This window comes from Panulirus ornatus, chromosome 6 (assembly GCF_036320965.1).
Source record: "Panulirus ornatus isolate Po-2019 chromosome 6, ASM3632096v1, whole genome shotgun sequence".
NCBI classification, from domain to species: domain Eukaryota; kingdom Metazoa; phylum Arthropoda; class Malacostraca; order Decapoda; family Palinuridae; genus Panulirus; species Panulirus ornatus.
In genome coordinates, this window is record NC_092229.1 from 10,582,108 (window position 1) to 10,599,730 (window position 17,623).

At 44.7% G+C, this 17,623-nt stretch overlaps 1 protein-coding gene across 2 annotated transcripts in view; it reads right to left on the reverse strand.

Annotated features, from left to right (window-relative positions):
• The window catches only part of dnc (phosphodiesterase dunce), a 1,419,595-nt gene that overhangs the window by 1,337,324 nt on the left and 64,648 nt on the right, over nucleotides 1–17,623 (reverse strand). For both annotated transcript variants that reach the window (XM_071662490.1, XM_071662489.1), the window contains exon 2: nucleotides 1,817–2,406. In XM_071662490.1, the coding sequence (XP_071518591.1) occupies nucleotides 1,817–2,079 (263 nt within the window). In that variant the 5' untranslated portion in view covers nucleotides 2,080–2,406. The remainder of the gene's footprint in view (nucleotides 1–1,816; nucleotides 2,407–17,623) is intronic.

Below are 17,623 nucleotides of genomic sequence, written 5' to 3' on the forward strand. Positions count from 1 at the left end.
TCACCTAATGGGCTCTTCCAGAAATTTGGCAACCACATGCAGGACGCACGTATATAAACAATGATGATTCGTTTTTTCTCTCACCACTGCCATCCTTCCTACCACTGTAATTTTCTATCACACACGGCAACAATTAGAAACGCGATCACTACGACGAACTGTGAATTCTGCATCGGTCTGAATAAACAAGTGGTCGAATAACTCAAAAGTTACGAGTGGTAACACCCTTCATTCCCCCACTGGGTTGCTAAGGCACCATTAACTTCAACACTGCATCCGTTACGACCATGTAATAACCGTGGTGATGGCCACTCAGACGACCCAAGTCACAAATTTCATCCCTTCATATATCAACATGTAACCCACAACTGCCAATTAACAATTCTATTCTGCTTTCTACTACACTACGCCTTCAGGTTTTTGAATTCACTTTGCCATAAATTCCACTCTTCACAACTTGATCATTCACAGTTTATTTGAATGATTTCGTTATATCTATCCAAGCTTTCAGCATCATTTTCTTTAAAATCGATTTCAATGGTAAGTCGTGTTGATCCACATATGTATACAAGGGAATTATCTTTTTTTTTTTCTAAAACAAGAAATCTATTTTTCTGCAACTCGGTAATACACTTCCAGTGAACATTCATCTCCTCACTAGTGATACTTAAACACATATTCGGAAATATTTATGGCTGTCTTCACCAAAACAAAACCATCTTATATACGTTTCATGCACATCAAGTAGACAAATTTGATACACACAAATTCCTTCTCTTTTAGTTTCAGGTATAAACAACTTACCACACTTTGATTTCAACGTTTTCACTGTCCACAAAACACCAGATTTCTATGCCTTTCAAAAACCTTTTCCCACATTTATATATACATTCACTGCCAAGTGTTCCATGAACTCAAATCTTAAACTTCTCCAACTTTTGAATACATTTCCAATTCAGCACAGTTTCTCCTGGCTCCGTATATCTGATTTACGGTTCACTAACTCACAAAATGATGGGCATTTCACTCATTATTTCCACAATCGTTCACTACAACTGTCCTCAAGAGTATTCAGCACACAAAATCATTTATGTATGTACATCAAAGGTTGTTCCAGCATTTCATCATTTCCAAGACACTTTAAATCTTAATATCTCTGATCCATAAAACATAGCAATTTTCTTACAAGACCCACTTTACATCACTGTTTCTTAGGAAGATGATCAATCAGTGAGTATGTCAGTTTATCATTTTTCAGCTTTCTATCAGACATATAAATCTCATAACACTATGAACACAATTAAAATACTCTCTTTTCTTACGTTTTAACTGCAATTCACTGCTTCACTCATCACTAGGTGAACTGTGGTAATTAGCAATTCATAATTTCACACAAGATACTTCCAGAAACGTGTATAGTATTCTTAAACTTATCACTATAACTTATAAATATATTCCAATTCATATGGTATGCATATCATACAAACGCCAGACATAATTTTAATATCAATATTGATTAAAGAACCAAGCAGCCTAATTACTACAGTATATCTATTTTACACACACACACACACACACACAATATATATATATATATATATATATATATATATATATATATATATATATATATATATATATATGGTATATATATGGTATATATATATAATATATATAATATCGTGGTGTGTGTGCGTGGGGGTGATAAAGAGAGAGGACGCAGACATGATGGTGGTAAGCAGAGCTACAGGTGTTGGTGCACGTGGGGGGATGGTGTTAGGTGTGTTGTGGTGGCGAACTTTGGTGCTTTACTTACATTGAGTTGAGGGAGCGGAGCCTGTTGAGCGGCTTGTCCGGGTTGGCCGCGGAGCCCTCCTTGTGCGGCTCCCGCAGCCAGATGAACGTGTCATACTTGCGGAACTTCTTGAGCTTGACGTTAGGCACCTGGATGTTAGACTTGAAGGACTGCTTCCGCGGCGTGTCATGGGCGGTCCCCTCCACCACCACGCTGTCCATCGCTAAACCCTCGCGATGGCTGGTGCGCCGGCGCAGTCCCAGCCCAACTTTGAACCCCGACATCCTGGCCGAGCCAAACTCCCCGCCGCCAGCCGAAACTCTTGTACTGCTCCGACACCACCACCTTGCCAGACGACCGACACTTACCCACTAGATTTCTTATCCTTAAATACTACAGATTCTCACTTTTCAGACACTAATGCTCTATTTCTGACCACACAGCGGAAACCTGGCTGTTCTTAAGCGGTAAATCGATATGTATTAGTGGACACTGGCCGCCGTTTCCATGGCGACTTAAGTGTACACATTTTCCCTCACTTTGGTTCCATCGCCTATGTCCACATGTAACACAATTGATCCCCAATATGTTTTTTTTTTCTTTCTTTTGATCTGTAATAAAAGAATACCTGTTAGAAAATGGGACGTTCGATGTTCGATTTCCTTATCAATCTATATTACGTACGAATTTTCGAAAGGACAGTCGTTTAACTGCATTAGTTAAATGAGGTGATGTTACGGGAAGCTGGGAAAGCGTTTTGATTATCATGTTGGCTGGTTATCTTACGGCCATATTAGCTTTACCTCTCTGGAGTTGGCAGTGCTGCTAATGCTGGGAATGTTGGTAGTGCCACTGTAGTGCTGGTAATGGTGGTGTTGGTAATGCCACTGTAGCGCTGATAGTGGCATTTCCACTTGTAGTGCTGGCAGTGTCAGTGTTGGTAATACCAATGCACTGGCGACAGTGTCAGTGTTAATAATGTCACTGAAGTGCTGTCAGTGATGGCAGTACCATTGTAGTGGTAGCTGCGACAATGACAGCAGTGCCACTGTGGTGAAGAACAGTGTTGGCAGAGTCACTGAAGTGTTGACACCGATGGTGATGGAAACGCCCGTTGTAGTGGTGGTAGAAGCATTGTTGAAAAAGTTTCCGAAGTGTTGGCAGTGTTGGAGGTGGTGGGATGCTGCTGGTAGTGGATGGGCAGTGTTGACTAAGTTATTGTAGTGTTAGTGGTAGCAGGGCAGAGTCCAGAGTCGATGGTAATGCCAGTGTAGTGTTGGTAATGGCAGGGTAGTGGTAGTGGTGGTAGGATAAGTGTTGGTGGTGACAGGGTAGTACTGGTCGTGTTGGCAATGGCAGAGGGTGTAGTGTTGGTATCAACAAGGAAGTGCTGGCAGCGGCAGGATGGTGTTGGCAGTGTTAGAATAGTGTTGGTAGTGCCAGGGTAGTGTTGCCAGCAGCAAGGCAGTGTTGGCAGTGGCAGAGTAGTGTTTTGGTGGTGGTATGGCCTGCAGAGCACAGCAGACACTTAAGAAGCATTTTGTCCTCTACCATTATCGCTCGTCCGTCATCGAAAGTCGCCTTTCAAGCTGCAACTTAACCTTGATCACAACTTGAACAATTTCAAATGATATATATATATATATATAATCCCTCCAAATTCGAAAAAAAATACAATGCACAAGACCCATAACTCTCGTTCCGAACAGTCATGCCCCATATATATCAATGATAGAAAATAAAAGAGCTTCACCTGGAATTGAATATGACCCATAACTTTCACTAACATTCCGCCTTTGGCCACCGAACTTCACCAAAGAGAATTTTTGATATCACTCGCGCAATGCTTCCACCCACTCCTCATTACACTCCCAATAACTATGTACGTTATTGTAAGCGACACAGCGCGGTCCTCACACCGCCCTTCTAGTTGCTGACACCATCACTCGACATCATGTAGTGGGATGTTCTACACTCGTGGGATGTTCTACACTCGTGGGATGTTCTACACTCGTGGGATGTTTCACACTCGTGTAGGGAGGAGAGGGGAGTGGGTCATCTCTGTCCTATATCCCTTTTCCTCTTCTCTTTTTGCTTCTGTTATGGAGCGTCTTTGATATCCCCAAATGGTGATCGTTCAGGGGTGTGTAACAGCTTTCGATTCTGCTATATACCGAAGAGGCCGCCTTGCCCCACGGCTGCGTCACAGTGACTAGCTAGCATTCGTGACACCTACATAAACTTATGATAAAGCGTGATAAAATTGACCACATCTTGACCATCCCTATCCCCCATTCCTCGGCGACGGTCGTTTGTACAGACACACTAGACCATGTAGCTTAATAAGCCTTGCAACGCCATGAGACACCTCACCAGAGACACTGACCGACCACAGCTTTGTGATGATAATGCGAGGGGTCAGCAGCGACTGTCGTCTAACTTCTCCGGCTTATGACGAGACGAAAATGGTGGGTGAGAGACATACATTGTTCACACTGTACGTATTACAGTGGAAATATCTCTCGTACCGTCATCAGTGTTACTGTAATCGCTCGGAGTTGTGTATCTATGATGACTGTATCGTCTCTGTAATGTTGGCAAGGTCGTTGTAGTCGTGGCCCGGTAGATTTAAGAGTTAGCAGCCACTCTGCAGGGTCTACAGCGTCGCTCTATGCCTTACAGAGTGTCGTGTCGTCCTCATTCAAACAAGGGCAGAGCCACTGCAGTAATAGCTTGAGGCACAAAGCTCTCCCCGCCCCCGACGCTGGCTTGATGTCTTTCCATCGTCACCACTGCAAGAACTGCTCAGATGAAGCGATTACCGAACCTAAAGAACAACTCACAACCCCTAGACGTAGTAACACACATACATAGAGACGTGTGTTTGTGGTTTGCGGTTTCCGGGTGTGGCACCGCGCGTCTCTTGTCATAAAATTCATCACGGGGTCAAAGTTTACGACAGGCGCGTTGCCAGGCACGAAAACCACAAGACCATGTGTACGAACTAAGCGTCTTAGCCTCATGAACACAGACACTGACACCAGAATCTAATTTATGTGTCATCCCTGAAGATGTGATTTACACGAAAGTTGCCCTCCGTATATCACTTCGCTCTGCATCGCTCTATCCCTGCCACAGGAGGCGACTAAAAGCGGCGGAAGGGAGGGAGCGGAACAGGATATATATATATATATATATATATATATATATATATATATATATATATATATATATATATATATATATACATTCTGTATATATGTACTGTATATACTTCTTCCCTTTCTAATACGGTCGTAGCTCCTAACTTTCACTTTTCTATACCATTCTATCCTGCCTTGCCATCCTCTTCTCAGCCTCTCCTCCCGTCTAACTCACCACCTTTTACTCCCTCGTCCCACCCACCATTCACTATCAGTTCCCTCCCTCGGATCCTCACTCCATGTAGCACCACAGGGGCTTCGGGCGCCAAACAACTTGACCACCATTTGTATACAGCGGTTCCCTCGTCGTGAGGGACCTGTCTGGTCTGCTCTTACCTGGTCTGGTCTAACTGCCCACCCACGTATCGGTGACTACACTAAGCGCTGGGGCGACACTCCCGAGTGGAACATCAATTCACCTGTCGAAACCCGAGATCACGGCGTCGTGCTTGCCCGTACCTGATCCTACGCTTTCCACGGCGCTGCCCGTCCGGCCTGCCACCCCGCCCCCACACACCACACCACACCACCCCTCGCCGCTGTTTATTGCATCACGCCTCCTGGAGGTGCTCGGTCCACCGTGAGAGAGAGAGAGAGAGAGAGAGAGAGAGAGAGAGAGAGAGAGAGAAAGAGAGCTTGAAGAATCCTTTAATATATATACTTCGTCTCCTAACAGCAGAACAAGGCTTCAACTATCGCCATGAAATGCACACACACACACACACACACATACACACACACACACACACACGCCTTAAGACTTACTACCGACAATCATCTTAAAAAAAAAATGTTTTCGTCTGTTCGTATGAAAACCTTTACTTCCCCCATTTCCCCCCAAAAGCTGACGCAATTATACTCGAGAGATGATGTTAATGAATCGCAGCACGAAACACTACGCCATTCATAAGGTCCCTTGATTTACGATCAGGTTACGAAATGCCTGGCGTTTCGTCAAATGGGGATTATACCGTCGTACTCCACGAGAGAGAGTGTGTGGGGGGGGGGGAAAAATAATATACCTCCCTCCTCCCTACAGCATCGATGTTATTGGAAAACACACTAATGAAGGAATTCATTATGAGTCTCATTAAGACACAAACCCCGGCTATCATGCCCACGTCTCGACCAGAAAGATTCCGGCATATGAAATGATCCAAGTCACCTCCTCATGCAGACGTATGTGTGTCTCCTTCCAATAGTTTAAAAAAGAATAAAAAAAACCTTATGATGCTGTCTGTATCGTAGGTGATCTTTTTAAAGCAAGGGTTAACATAATGTTAGTGACTGGTATTGTGGTACTTCATGCTGTGTCAACTTCCACTCCGAGGAAATTCCACTCGCCCCATACTTAAAGAGTAACCCAATTAGACCAATAGACCACAGAGTAATTCGGACCAATGCTCGCAACAGACCACAGTAACCCGGACCAGTGCTAGCAACAGACCACAGAGTAACCGGGGCCAGTGCTAGCAACAGACCACAGAGTTACTTAGACCAATGCTGCCAACAGACCACAGTAACCCAGGCCAGTGCTAGCAAAAGACCACATAGTAACCCAGACCAATGCTGCCAACAGACCACAGTAAGCCAAACCAGTGTTAGCAACAGACCACAAAGTAACCCGGACCAATGCTAGCAACAGACCACAGAGTTTCTTAGACCAATGCTGGCATCATAACATAGAGTAACCCAGGCCAATGCTGCCAACAGACCACAGTAACCCAGACCAAAGCTGCCAACAGACCACAGTAACCCAGACCAAAGCTACCAACAGACCACAGTAACCCAGACCAATGCTGCCAACAGACCATAAGAGTGACCCAGACCAATGCTGCTAATAGACCACAACTGATCCCTAAATATGGACACGTGTCTCATCAAAGGGAAATTCATTGGAGCATTTTTAAGGTCACTTAACACTTTTCTGGTTTATAGATGAGCGACGCCAGTCCAGGGTCAAACCCACGTGCATCAATGAAACGAGGTAGTTCTACAATTAATAATCATCATTCCATCAGTTAATGACAATCTCGAATCCTGCGATTGGTCCAATGTACATGGTCCTAATTCCTGATTGGATTATGCAGAACTATAATCAACCTTTACACATCTCTATGAATACTGCGACCTCCCATAAGAAAAGGGAAGAAGGGATTTCTAGCTGTTTGCTGCACGTTAATCGCTGATGGGCAAGACCAACTTCAGAAAGTACCCTAATAAGATGTCTTTATTGCCAAATTGTATATATGAAACAAGGAAATTCTCATTAGCTAGAAGCTCAATACGAGGTGAAAAAGTATAAGAATTATAAAAGAAAATAAAACTATCACATAAAAGTACCATATAAAATACCACACAATGTGATACCTGTTGTTACCAGCAAAGTCATGTTGAATGTAGCCAGCGATAGAAGATGGAGACCGAAGGGCCACAAGGGTAGTGTGAAGAGAGTATGTGGCCTGAGAATTACCTTCGACACCTGGTAAAGGCGTTTAAAGACTTTTCGGGTGCTGGTGGTGGCTGTGGTTATACCCTGACAGTGGTAGTAGACAGGCTTAAAAGCCCAACCAACAAGCTCGAGGCTTGTGAATGTGAATCAAAGAATTTACAGGAATTCAGCTCCATCTTAACCAACCACAGAACCCCATTCTCTACTCCTGGACGACAAGGGCATTAATGATCTACCGATGACTTACTAAACTAAGTTACCCCTTACTTGAAAGGCCTGATAAAGTGGGTTAGGGGTATAATCTATTTCCTTTCCTTCCCACCTCCCAGTAACGGCGAAGTCTGGGAGCGGGGCAGTGGTGTTCCACACATGGTGGCGTCGAGAAAGGGGAGGGGGAGTGAATTTTCCAACTGGGGGTCGCGAGGCGTCCGCCCCGAGCTTACAGAACATTTCAATCCCCCAAAAAGGTAGACGTGGGTGAAAAGAAAACGAAAATGGACCCGATTCCACACTTTCACCTTTTTCTTTTACTCCTGCCAAAACTTTACTCGTAGGTCAACGTAGTAGACCCGCCGTGGACGACGGTGGCTGACAAACACTGGTTTAAAGACATCATAAAAAAAAACCACTCCAGCAGGTGCCTCGTCTAACCAACTGGCAAGCCCAGAAGAGGTGGTGGCCGCCCTTCTAACTCGCCTCCGTAGTCGTCGTTACAACACACATGAGACAGTACAGTTCCTGAAGAGACGAAGAACGCCAAGATAATCGAGTAATGAAGGGAATGTCTTGAACTCGCCACTTCCCAGACGAACACCAATACGAGTTCTAACTAAAAACTGAATCCAATCAACTCTGTACTGTAGAACTTCACTGACTATACACCTATACAACGATCACTTAAAACCTACTTGATACCAAGGAAAACTATCATTTTTTTGGCCAAAGCTTGAATTTCTAAGTGTGTTTTGAGGGAGAACAAACGAGAGAAAGTTGTCTGGCATCTGACTCGTACACGGGAAACAATTCATCTCTCAGTAATGTTTCATGATATCAGAGAGATTGTCTATTACCTCAAGGATCGATAGTCAGCCCTTGTGTTCCCAGTTATGTATCTCCACATATAAACGATCCCACTATCATCCGTCAATAAGACGAATTTCCCGACCAGTTACCTAACCATTCACGATTCTATCAACACCCGGCCTTACTGACCCAACCAACCCAACCACCTCAGTGCTGGCGTTAGCGCACAGGGGAAACCACCATCACTCCTTTTCAGGTTCGTTCCACCTGATACGTTCGTAGATTTCTACAGACACACGTTGCATGGTATTCTGGGAAAGCCAGGTGCTACACTGTACTCCCCCTTCTCCGTTTTCTATCCTCTTCGAATTCTGCGTTATAATCACCTTGCCCAGACAACCCAACACCACCAGAAACAAAAAAAAAAAAGTTAATCAACGTAAGAGATACGTACCTACTCCATGGCTCATACAAACGTAGAGTACAGACAGGGTCGCAAGCTGACAAAAAACGGCCGATGGCGCAATCAACCAACCACACACTCGCAACCACAACACGGACACAAAGTAGTAACCAGCAACTCAGGGTAACGAGGAATCTTTAGAACAACGTATGATCCCAGTCATGAAGCATATTTTTGGATGAAATTACCTACGTCGAATAACAGATGGGAAATTGATCCTCTCCCAAGTAAGACATACTCTATCGACACGCGGTCTCGACTTGTCGAGTTCGATAACCGGTTGTATCTATTCGCCTTGGTGATTATGCAACATACTTGAGAAGAATTTGATTATATATGCCCCTTGAACTGCGTTGTGAAGCGAGCGACACCCCAGAATCATGTTTCGTCGGTATATTCTCGCGCAAGTTCCTTCCAGCATCTTAATCGCCGGCGCATCTTAACACAGTGCATCTGGACTACCAGCACATAGCTGATCAATGCTTGTTCTCACCTCTCTATGATGAACTGGCCTCGCCCTTCCCTTGGGGGGTGGGATAACAACATGTGTGTTGCTTCCCTCCTCCTCCTCCTCCGTCCTGATCGGACGACCATCGTACACAAACAGACATTAAACCTGAGACGTCTGATGTTTAAGAAAATCTTAGTTAACATGAACTCGTGTTCGCCACCACGACAAGGGCTCAAGCAGCCGCCTCTCCTATCAACACACGAAGAAGACACTGTTCCTAATCAACATGAACTCGTGTTCGCAACCACGACAAAGGCTCAAGCACCCCCTCCCTTAACAACACACCGTTCCGTACAGTAATATTCTTGGAGTAGTCATCAGTGACGAATCACCTTTAACTTCCTCGTCCTCTCAATTCACCAATCATAACTTCCTCGTTCTCTCAGTTCACCAATCATCCTTCTCTACTCTTCTCTTCCCTTCGTCTCGGTTCCAAACCCAGAACGAAAAATATATCAGGGTCTGTTCATACACTTAACCCCTTCTTACTAAACCCTTTTCCTAGGAGGTCTCGACCTTTCGACTCGCCCCTTTTTCTTGGAAGGTTAGGTCAAACACTTACCCCCGTAATATCCAAGGGCCGCAACTTCATGGGTGCTCAAGGGGTGTAATATATCCGAAGTGGTGCGTCTCAATCCTCTTGCACCGCCCCCACGTCCGAGACAAAAAAAATCCTAAAGCTATATCCTTTAAAGAGGCATCTAACCCTTCGTGTCCAGACTCACTTGCCTTTTATATGGCCGTAACTCCCTCGGTGGGCTCTCTCTAAAGATTTCCATTTCATTATCTTTTTTTTTTCTTTGTTCCTCCGACCACAACCTTCCTTGGTCAGTGATGATAAAAGTGATCACACTAGGCTTGAACCCAGACCGATCACCCACGAACACACACACACACACACACATATACATCTATCCTAACCTTAGCCAAGTACACATTTTGTCAACCAACCTCTAAAGGGTGGATGAACAGCTGGGTTGACTGTGGACCGACTGCCGCAACCTGGATTCGAACTTATGCGCTCGACCCTGGGCGGCCCGTGAATGCGTCACGGGTCAGGAACGCACGTCTTGTCTGTGCATCAACCTTCCCGTGGGGTGCACTCTTTGTCTTTATAAAGCCATCATGGCAGATATGTAAAGCACATACACAACTTAATAACTCTCTTATTTACAAGTACAACGCGTAAACAAAATGTGTGTGTGTGTGTGTGTGTGTGTGTGTGTGTGTGTGTGTGTGTGTGTGTGTGTGCGCGCGCGCGTGTGTGTGCCGAGTTTTACAGGAAAATAAATATTAGATTTTGACAATAAATATTAGATATACACATGTATACATAAAACTGAATGACCTTTCAAACCCTATCCGTATTCAGTTATATAACCGCCCAATAACGCTGTAATCTTCTGTGTTCCGTATTAATACCGCTAAATAATCCGTTATTTCCGGGGTATCTAAAGCGTTTACATCACACCGCCTTCGTAAATAGCATGATCACGCGTCATTACACTTATCCTCACCTCTTCTAAACCATCAGTCTCGAGACAAAATCTCTCTCTCTCTCTCTCTCTCTCTCTCTCTCTCTCTCTCTCTCTCTCTCTCTCTCTCTCTCTCTCTCGTCCTCTCTTTTTTCCTTACCCCTTATTCTCATATTCGAGGCCTGGCCTCGAATGAGGACTTGTGTACGTGACTGGAGCTTTTGTCATAAAAAAAGATATTATGAGAGAGGAAAACTAGAATTTGTATTCGGAGGGAAGAAGAAGAAAAATAATAAGAGGGCAAAGACTGGAGATTTTATGTCGGTTTTGAATTGCGTTTTTTTTTTTTGCGTTTACGGTCACACGACTCGTGCGTTCACGAGTTAGACTCTCTCGTTCATAAGTTATCAAACTAATTTAATAATAATAATAAAAAGAAAGACTGATACTAAAGGAGAAAAAGAAAACGAGCTGAGGGTCTGGCGCAAAGACACCTGACCTAGACTGCTTCAAAGTGAAGGGTCGGGGATAACATTATCTGCAACTTCCACTACGACTGGCAAATACAACCACTGCGAATTTCAAAGACGGGCGAAGTTCGCAATAGTCCCGATACCGTCCGCGTAATCGGATCACCGATCGAAAATCCTTTTTTGATAAGGTATGAAGAATATACACACACACACACACACACGAGGGACGAAATCGACCAATGACCCCTGTGGACTGGGGCTGGTGATGTAAGGGGGAGGCAGACAGAGACAGACAGACAGACAGACGCGCGCAAATAACAGCAGTGTATATATATTATATATCAACAGTGGGAGACCATAAATAAACCATCACTTCCCTCATTAGACAAGGAGGTGACACTGCGAACCCCTCCAATCCCTAACCATAGACCCTACCACGCCCGACACACCAACCTCACCATAGACCCTACCACGCCCGACACACCAAACTCATGAAAGAGAATAAAACGTAAGGAATACAATGTAAGAAATAAGAATACATGTGATAACATATGTGGACTATATGCACCAAGAGTACAATGTACAACTCGGGTTCATATACTATACAATATATATATATACTATGGGTCCACATGATATACCAAAGGTCATAAATTCTATATACCCCGATCCATATAAGAGTAATATACATCGGACCATATATCAGAGCGCATACTCACCCACCAGGTCAAAATATAACCGGAAGCCGATATCATACTTAACGGGAACGGCAGCAAAAATTATTCTAAGTCCTTTTGTATATCAGGGATTACGGCCTAATTGAACTCAACAGCTCCGGTGGCCACCAAAGCCAGCAACACACACACACACACACACACGTTCACACACTCCCTCGTTACCGGCAGCGCAGCAAGTTACACCAACATGGGGAAAGGGAAGGGTAAAGCACCGCAGATGTGAGAGGGCTGACCACTGATTTGATAATTTGCAAATTGTCTCAAGAGCTTCTCCATAGGAGTCCACTATGTGTCCGGACTCCCATGTGCCACAAGGAGAGGTTCCTCCTGCAAGCCAGCCGACAGCTTAGTACACTCGGGTCGAGTTCCCGCCCTGTGGGGCGTCCATGTCCAGGGTGGTCATGATGGCCCTTAAGCAGAGACCCGACACGGTCCAGGCGTCATGGCCCTTACCCAAGGTGGTCATGGCCCTTAAGCAGAGACCCGACACGGTCGAGGCGACATGGCCCTTACCCAAGGTGGTCATGGCCCTTAAGCAGAGACCCGACACGGTCCAGGCAACATGGCCCTTTACCCAGAGACCTCACAGTTTATCAGGGAGCTCTTACTTAACCTTAGTTCGAGCTTGGTCCGACAAAACCCTAAAGAGAACCTTGGGAGAAACTGGGGAAGACTTAGGGAAGGATCTGAAGAAGAAGACAAGAGGAAGATTACAATCGAACATCCTTCATTCGCATGGAATATTCAGATTAATCACACACACAAAAAAAGATTGAATGACGTCTTTCAGCTGGATGTCCATATATCAAATGAAATTTCTGTTGTAATATGCAAAAAAAAAAAAGAAAAAAAAAACCTTCTCGTGAGGAAAAAGCTCAAAAATAATTCCCTACATTGAAAATTCCAATCACGAACAGAAGCAGCCCACACTGAAGTCTGGCCATAATGGAAATATGAAAAAAAAAAAAAGTGGTGAGGTTGGGGAGAGGTTGTTGGGGGGGGGGGGGGGGGGGGGGATAGACAACGTACATACATCAGTAAAACATGCCTGGAATACTTTCGTACATTGTCGTCTGCTTTCCAAGCATCGCTTCGTTGATTTAAAAGAGTCCCCGAACCCCCTCTGTGGTGTACACGAAGATTTCTTCCATTTATTTATTTACCGAAAGACGGACAAATATGTATCGACTGTGTGAAAGTTTGATTTTCATAAACACACATTTATCAAATTCCGGTGCAAGTGGAATGAGGAGATGTTTCTGGTGTCTTCTGTTTCGTCTTGCTCCTGGCCTCTAAGTCCAGCATGTGTCGTCTTCTACATATATATCTTTTTCTACATATTTATGGGTTTATTTTGTGGTCTCTTGACCCAGTAAGCATTTCCATTCATCTCCTGTTATGTCTGAAACTTCTCCAAACACAGGGACAATTTTATTATCCTTTCTTTTTATATATATAAAATGCTTCAACTTCTGCGCCCCCTCTCTCCATTTCCCTACATCTTCAAAAGCCTTCCCTCCGCCACTCCCACATTTTCCACGGTTAAATTACGAAGGGGCTAGCGCGGTTGGTTATGTTACCTGCGGGACTACGCTTCCTCTCCGTCACAAATTAATCAATAATCGCCCAGCCAAGGTTTACCCTTCATTATAGAAAGACCCGTTAATCAGGGCGGCGCGAGGTAAGTAAATGATAAACTCTTCGCACCATAATTAGACGGAGTGGGGAGGGGAAAAAGAAATTAATAAGGCCCCACTATAAACCGAAGTGGTGGAGTTTCCACTGTAAAAAATAAAGAAAGAGAAAATCCATTAATAAGGCCCCACTATAAACCGAAGTGGTGGAATTTCCACTGTAAAAGAAAAAAAAAGAAAATCCACTTTGAAGGAAGGGGCTTGTACACACCACAACTGTATCGTGACGCCAGTTTAAACCTTGACATCTGGGGGGTCTTACATGAGAATATCTGGAAGGGAAAAGGTTGGAAGGCGTCGAGAGTTTCGTCATATTACGAGTCTTGAGGGACAAGTGTGTCGGATACGTGAGTTCTGCAAGACCCCCAGGAGTTTGAGGGAGGTGGTGTGGATGGCGAGGGCTGGTTAGCTGGCCCAATATATGCCTGTGGCAGTCTTTCGCTAATTAACAAACTTCCAACAGCTCGGCCACACTCACTAGCATCCGTCCACTCGATCCTTCACAAATAATGACAAAAAGAATAAAAAAAATAAATATAGACGGACGCAAAGGAATGACTACAGTCTAAGAGCAGAAGTTCAATTATTTTCTACGTCAAGTGGACCACTTGGTGACACCCAGTGTGTCTGTGGACCACCTTCAGCGTACACCCATGACCACTGCATACAAAAAAACCTTGATACAGAATCAATGGAAAATGAGAAACACCTCAATAAAACTATGAAATAGATAATTAAATCATACAAGAGACCAATGTAGGGAAAGAGCCTTCGATAAAAAAAAAAGATGAAAAGTAGAAAGAACAAGACATAAACAAAAACGAGAATATATCACTATATTTCTTCTAACTTGGTGAGGAAGAGTGAGGGAAGAGACAGGATGAGGATGAGGAGGAGGAAGGAAGAGCAGGAAGGAAAGGAAGAGGAGGAGGGGTTGGAAGAGTGAGGGAAGAGACAGGAGGAGGAGGAGGAGGAAGAGCAGGAAGGAAGAGGAAGAGGAGGAGGAGGAGGGGTAGGAAGAGTGAGGGAAGAGACAGGAGGAGGAGGAGGAGGAAGAGCAGGAAGGAAGAGGAAGAGGAGGAGGAGGAGGGGTAGGAAGAGTGAGGGAAGAGACAGGAGGAGGAGGAGGAGGAAGAAGAAGGAAGAGGGGTAAGTACTGCAAGCCAGGGAGAGAAAATGAAATAAGTGATATGAAAATTATACAGAGGAGGTCTTCAGACTCCGCGGCCCCCCTGCCTGGAGGAGAGGGCTGTTTCTGACAGCACTCTGCACACTAAAGAATATCAAGAAAGAGGGGGAGCGGGACGCGGAGGATGGGGGAGGAGAGAAGGAGAGAGAGAGAGAGAGAGAGAGAGAGAGAGAGAGAGAGAGAGAGAGAGGAGAGAGAGAGAGAGAGTGTTAGAAAGCAGGCTGGTATAAATACATGGAGACCCAATATTATAACCTTCATGTACTCGAGGCTGTAAGGACACACACACACACACACACACACACACACACACACACACACACACGTATACGGGCTTCCGCGGCGAAGTTACTGACCACCTCGTGTTATCGCCGGCCGGCACTGGTTCGAATCCCGGAAGCGGCAGTAGGATTTTAACTCGATCCAACGGGTTCATCCTCCCCTTAGGCTGGTCGATAAAGGAGGTACCTGGCTTAGGATGGGGATAGATAGATAGATAGATAGATAGAGAGAGAGAGAGAGAGAGAGGGAGAGAGAGAGAGAGAGAGAGAGAGAGAGAGAGAGAGAGAGAGAGAGTACACACACGGGAGCAAAGACGACTCATGTGTACAAGGTTACGAGACGGGGGCAACACGAGCGTAAAACTCTCTCCCCTTACACGCACAAAACAGCAATCACACACACACACACACACACACACACACACACACACACACACACACACACAGTCTATTTCTAACACCCACTTAAAAGAGGACGTCAGAATAACGGAGCTCCAATTTGCTGGAGTTGGCTGCTGACGAAACAAGGCAAATACGGACGTAATTGGAACGGGTCCCCCAGTGGAAGGCGCGCCAGCATACAGCATTACCCACACTAATGCCCGCCACACACACACACACGACGTTCAGGTTGAATACGTCCTACCCACACACAAGGTTCCCTCAACTGAGGTGCATTCTGAGCGTGGACTGTGGTGCGAGCATGGATGAAAAATGGGGGATAAGTATGCACCCATTTGCAATAGGCCAATGCGACGATCAGTGATCGTAAGATAAAAAAAAAAAAAAAAAAAGGGGGGCACAAGTCAGAGAAGAAACAAAAAAAAGTTGTTTTGTGATTAAAAAAAAAAATTTGGTGGCTTTATAAAATCACAGATATCCATAAATAGTCACAAAATCACTTTTTGTAACAAAAAACCCCACAATAATACCATCTTTAATGTACAATTTGTTACCTTAAACCATACGACCACGGCAAAAAGATCTTTAACCACGTCGTACAAAACGACCTTTGTGAACGACATAAACGACCTTCTGAGCACGACAAAAAAAACGAACTCTTGACCACGACAGTATACGACCCTGGGGTAAGAGAAGCATGATCCTAGTCTTTGACCTTACCACTCAAGGGTCAGGCCAAAAGACACAAACTGCCATGCCCACACGACGCGTGTTGTCATGCTCGAGGGTCGTACCGTCGTACTCGAAGGTCGTGTACTGAAGAGTCGTGTCGTAGTACTTGAAGATCGTGTCGTCGTACTGAAGAGTCATGTCGCCGTACTGAGCAGTCGTGTCGTCGTACTGAAGAGTCGTGTCGTCGTACTCGAAGGTCGTGTCGTCGCACTGAAGAGTCGTGTCGCCGGACTGAAGAGTCGTGTCGGCGCACTGAAGAGTCGTGTCGTCGTACTCGAAGATCGTGTCGTCGGACTGAAGAGTCGTGTCGTCGTGCTGAAGAGTCGTGTCGTCGTTCTCGAGTCGTGTCGTCGTACTCGAGGGTGGTACCATCGTAACGAATGTCGCATGTCCTTATACAGATAACGTATGTCCTCATACTACCCATGCATGTCCTACAACAGGTAATGTATGTCCTCATACAACTGATGTATCTCCATACACCATCGATGTATGTTATCAAAGGCACAATCCGCCAGAAGGGGATACAATACTTCAGTCATTGGTGCTGCCGGGAGGCAAACGTGAAAGAAAACGGACTTTCTAATGTCACTGAAAATGTGTGTCAGTTTGAAAATCAATAGAGCTTTTGATGTGTAAACACAAATATTTACCTTAGACTGAAGACAACAAACTATCATACAAGAATGCGATTGTCCGATGTTGCTACCGTAATGTATATAGAGTAAATTTTGTCACGTATATAATATCAAAGACGACTTAAAATACAGTCGTGGTTAATTCTTCAATTACGTCGAGTACAAAGACGGCAACCAAAAGGAACTCAACTCGTAAATCATTCCTCCTACCGTTTTCAATTTTTTTAAAGTTACGCTACCCAAAGAAATGTATGGGTTATCCCTCTCAGCATTCTCGTTTTCTCAGCAGCTGGGATCTCTCTCTCTCTCTCTCTCTCTCTCTCTCTCTCTCTCTCTCTCTCTCTCTCTCTCTCTCTCTCTCCAGTATTCGATTGAGCCGATGTGGGGGGGGTCAAGTCTTGTGGGGAAACCCATCCATTACAATTGACGGCTTTTGTGAAAACTATAGAGTCATAGAGATCGTCGCTCAAAATCCCTTTTTAAATCACACACACACACACGCACACACTGGCGCAAAATTTGTTTGGAATGTATTTTCCATAGCTCGGGCAAATC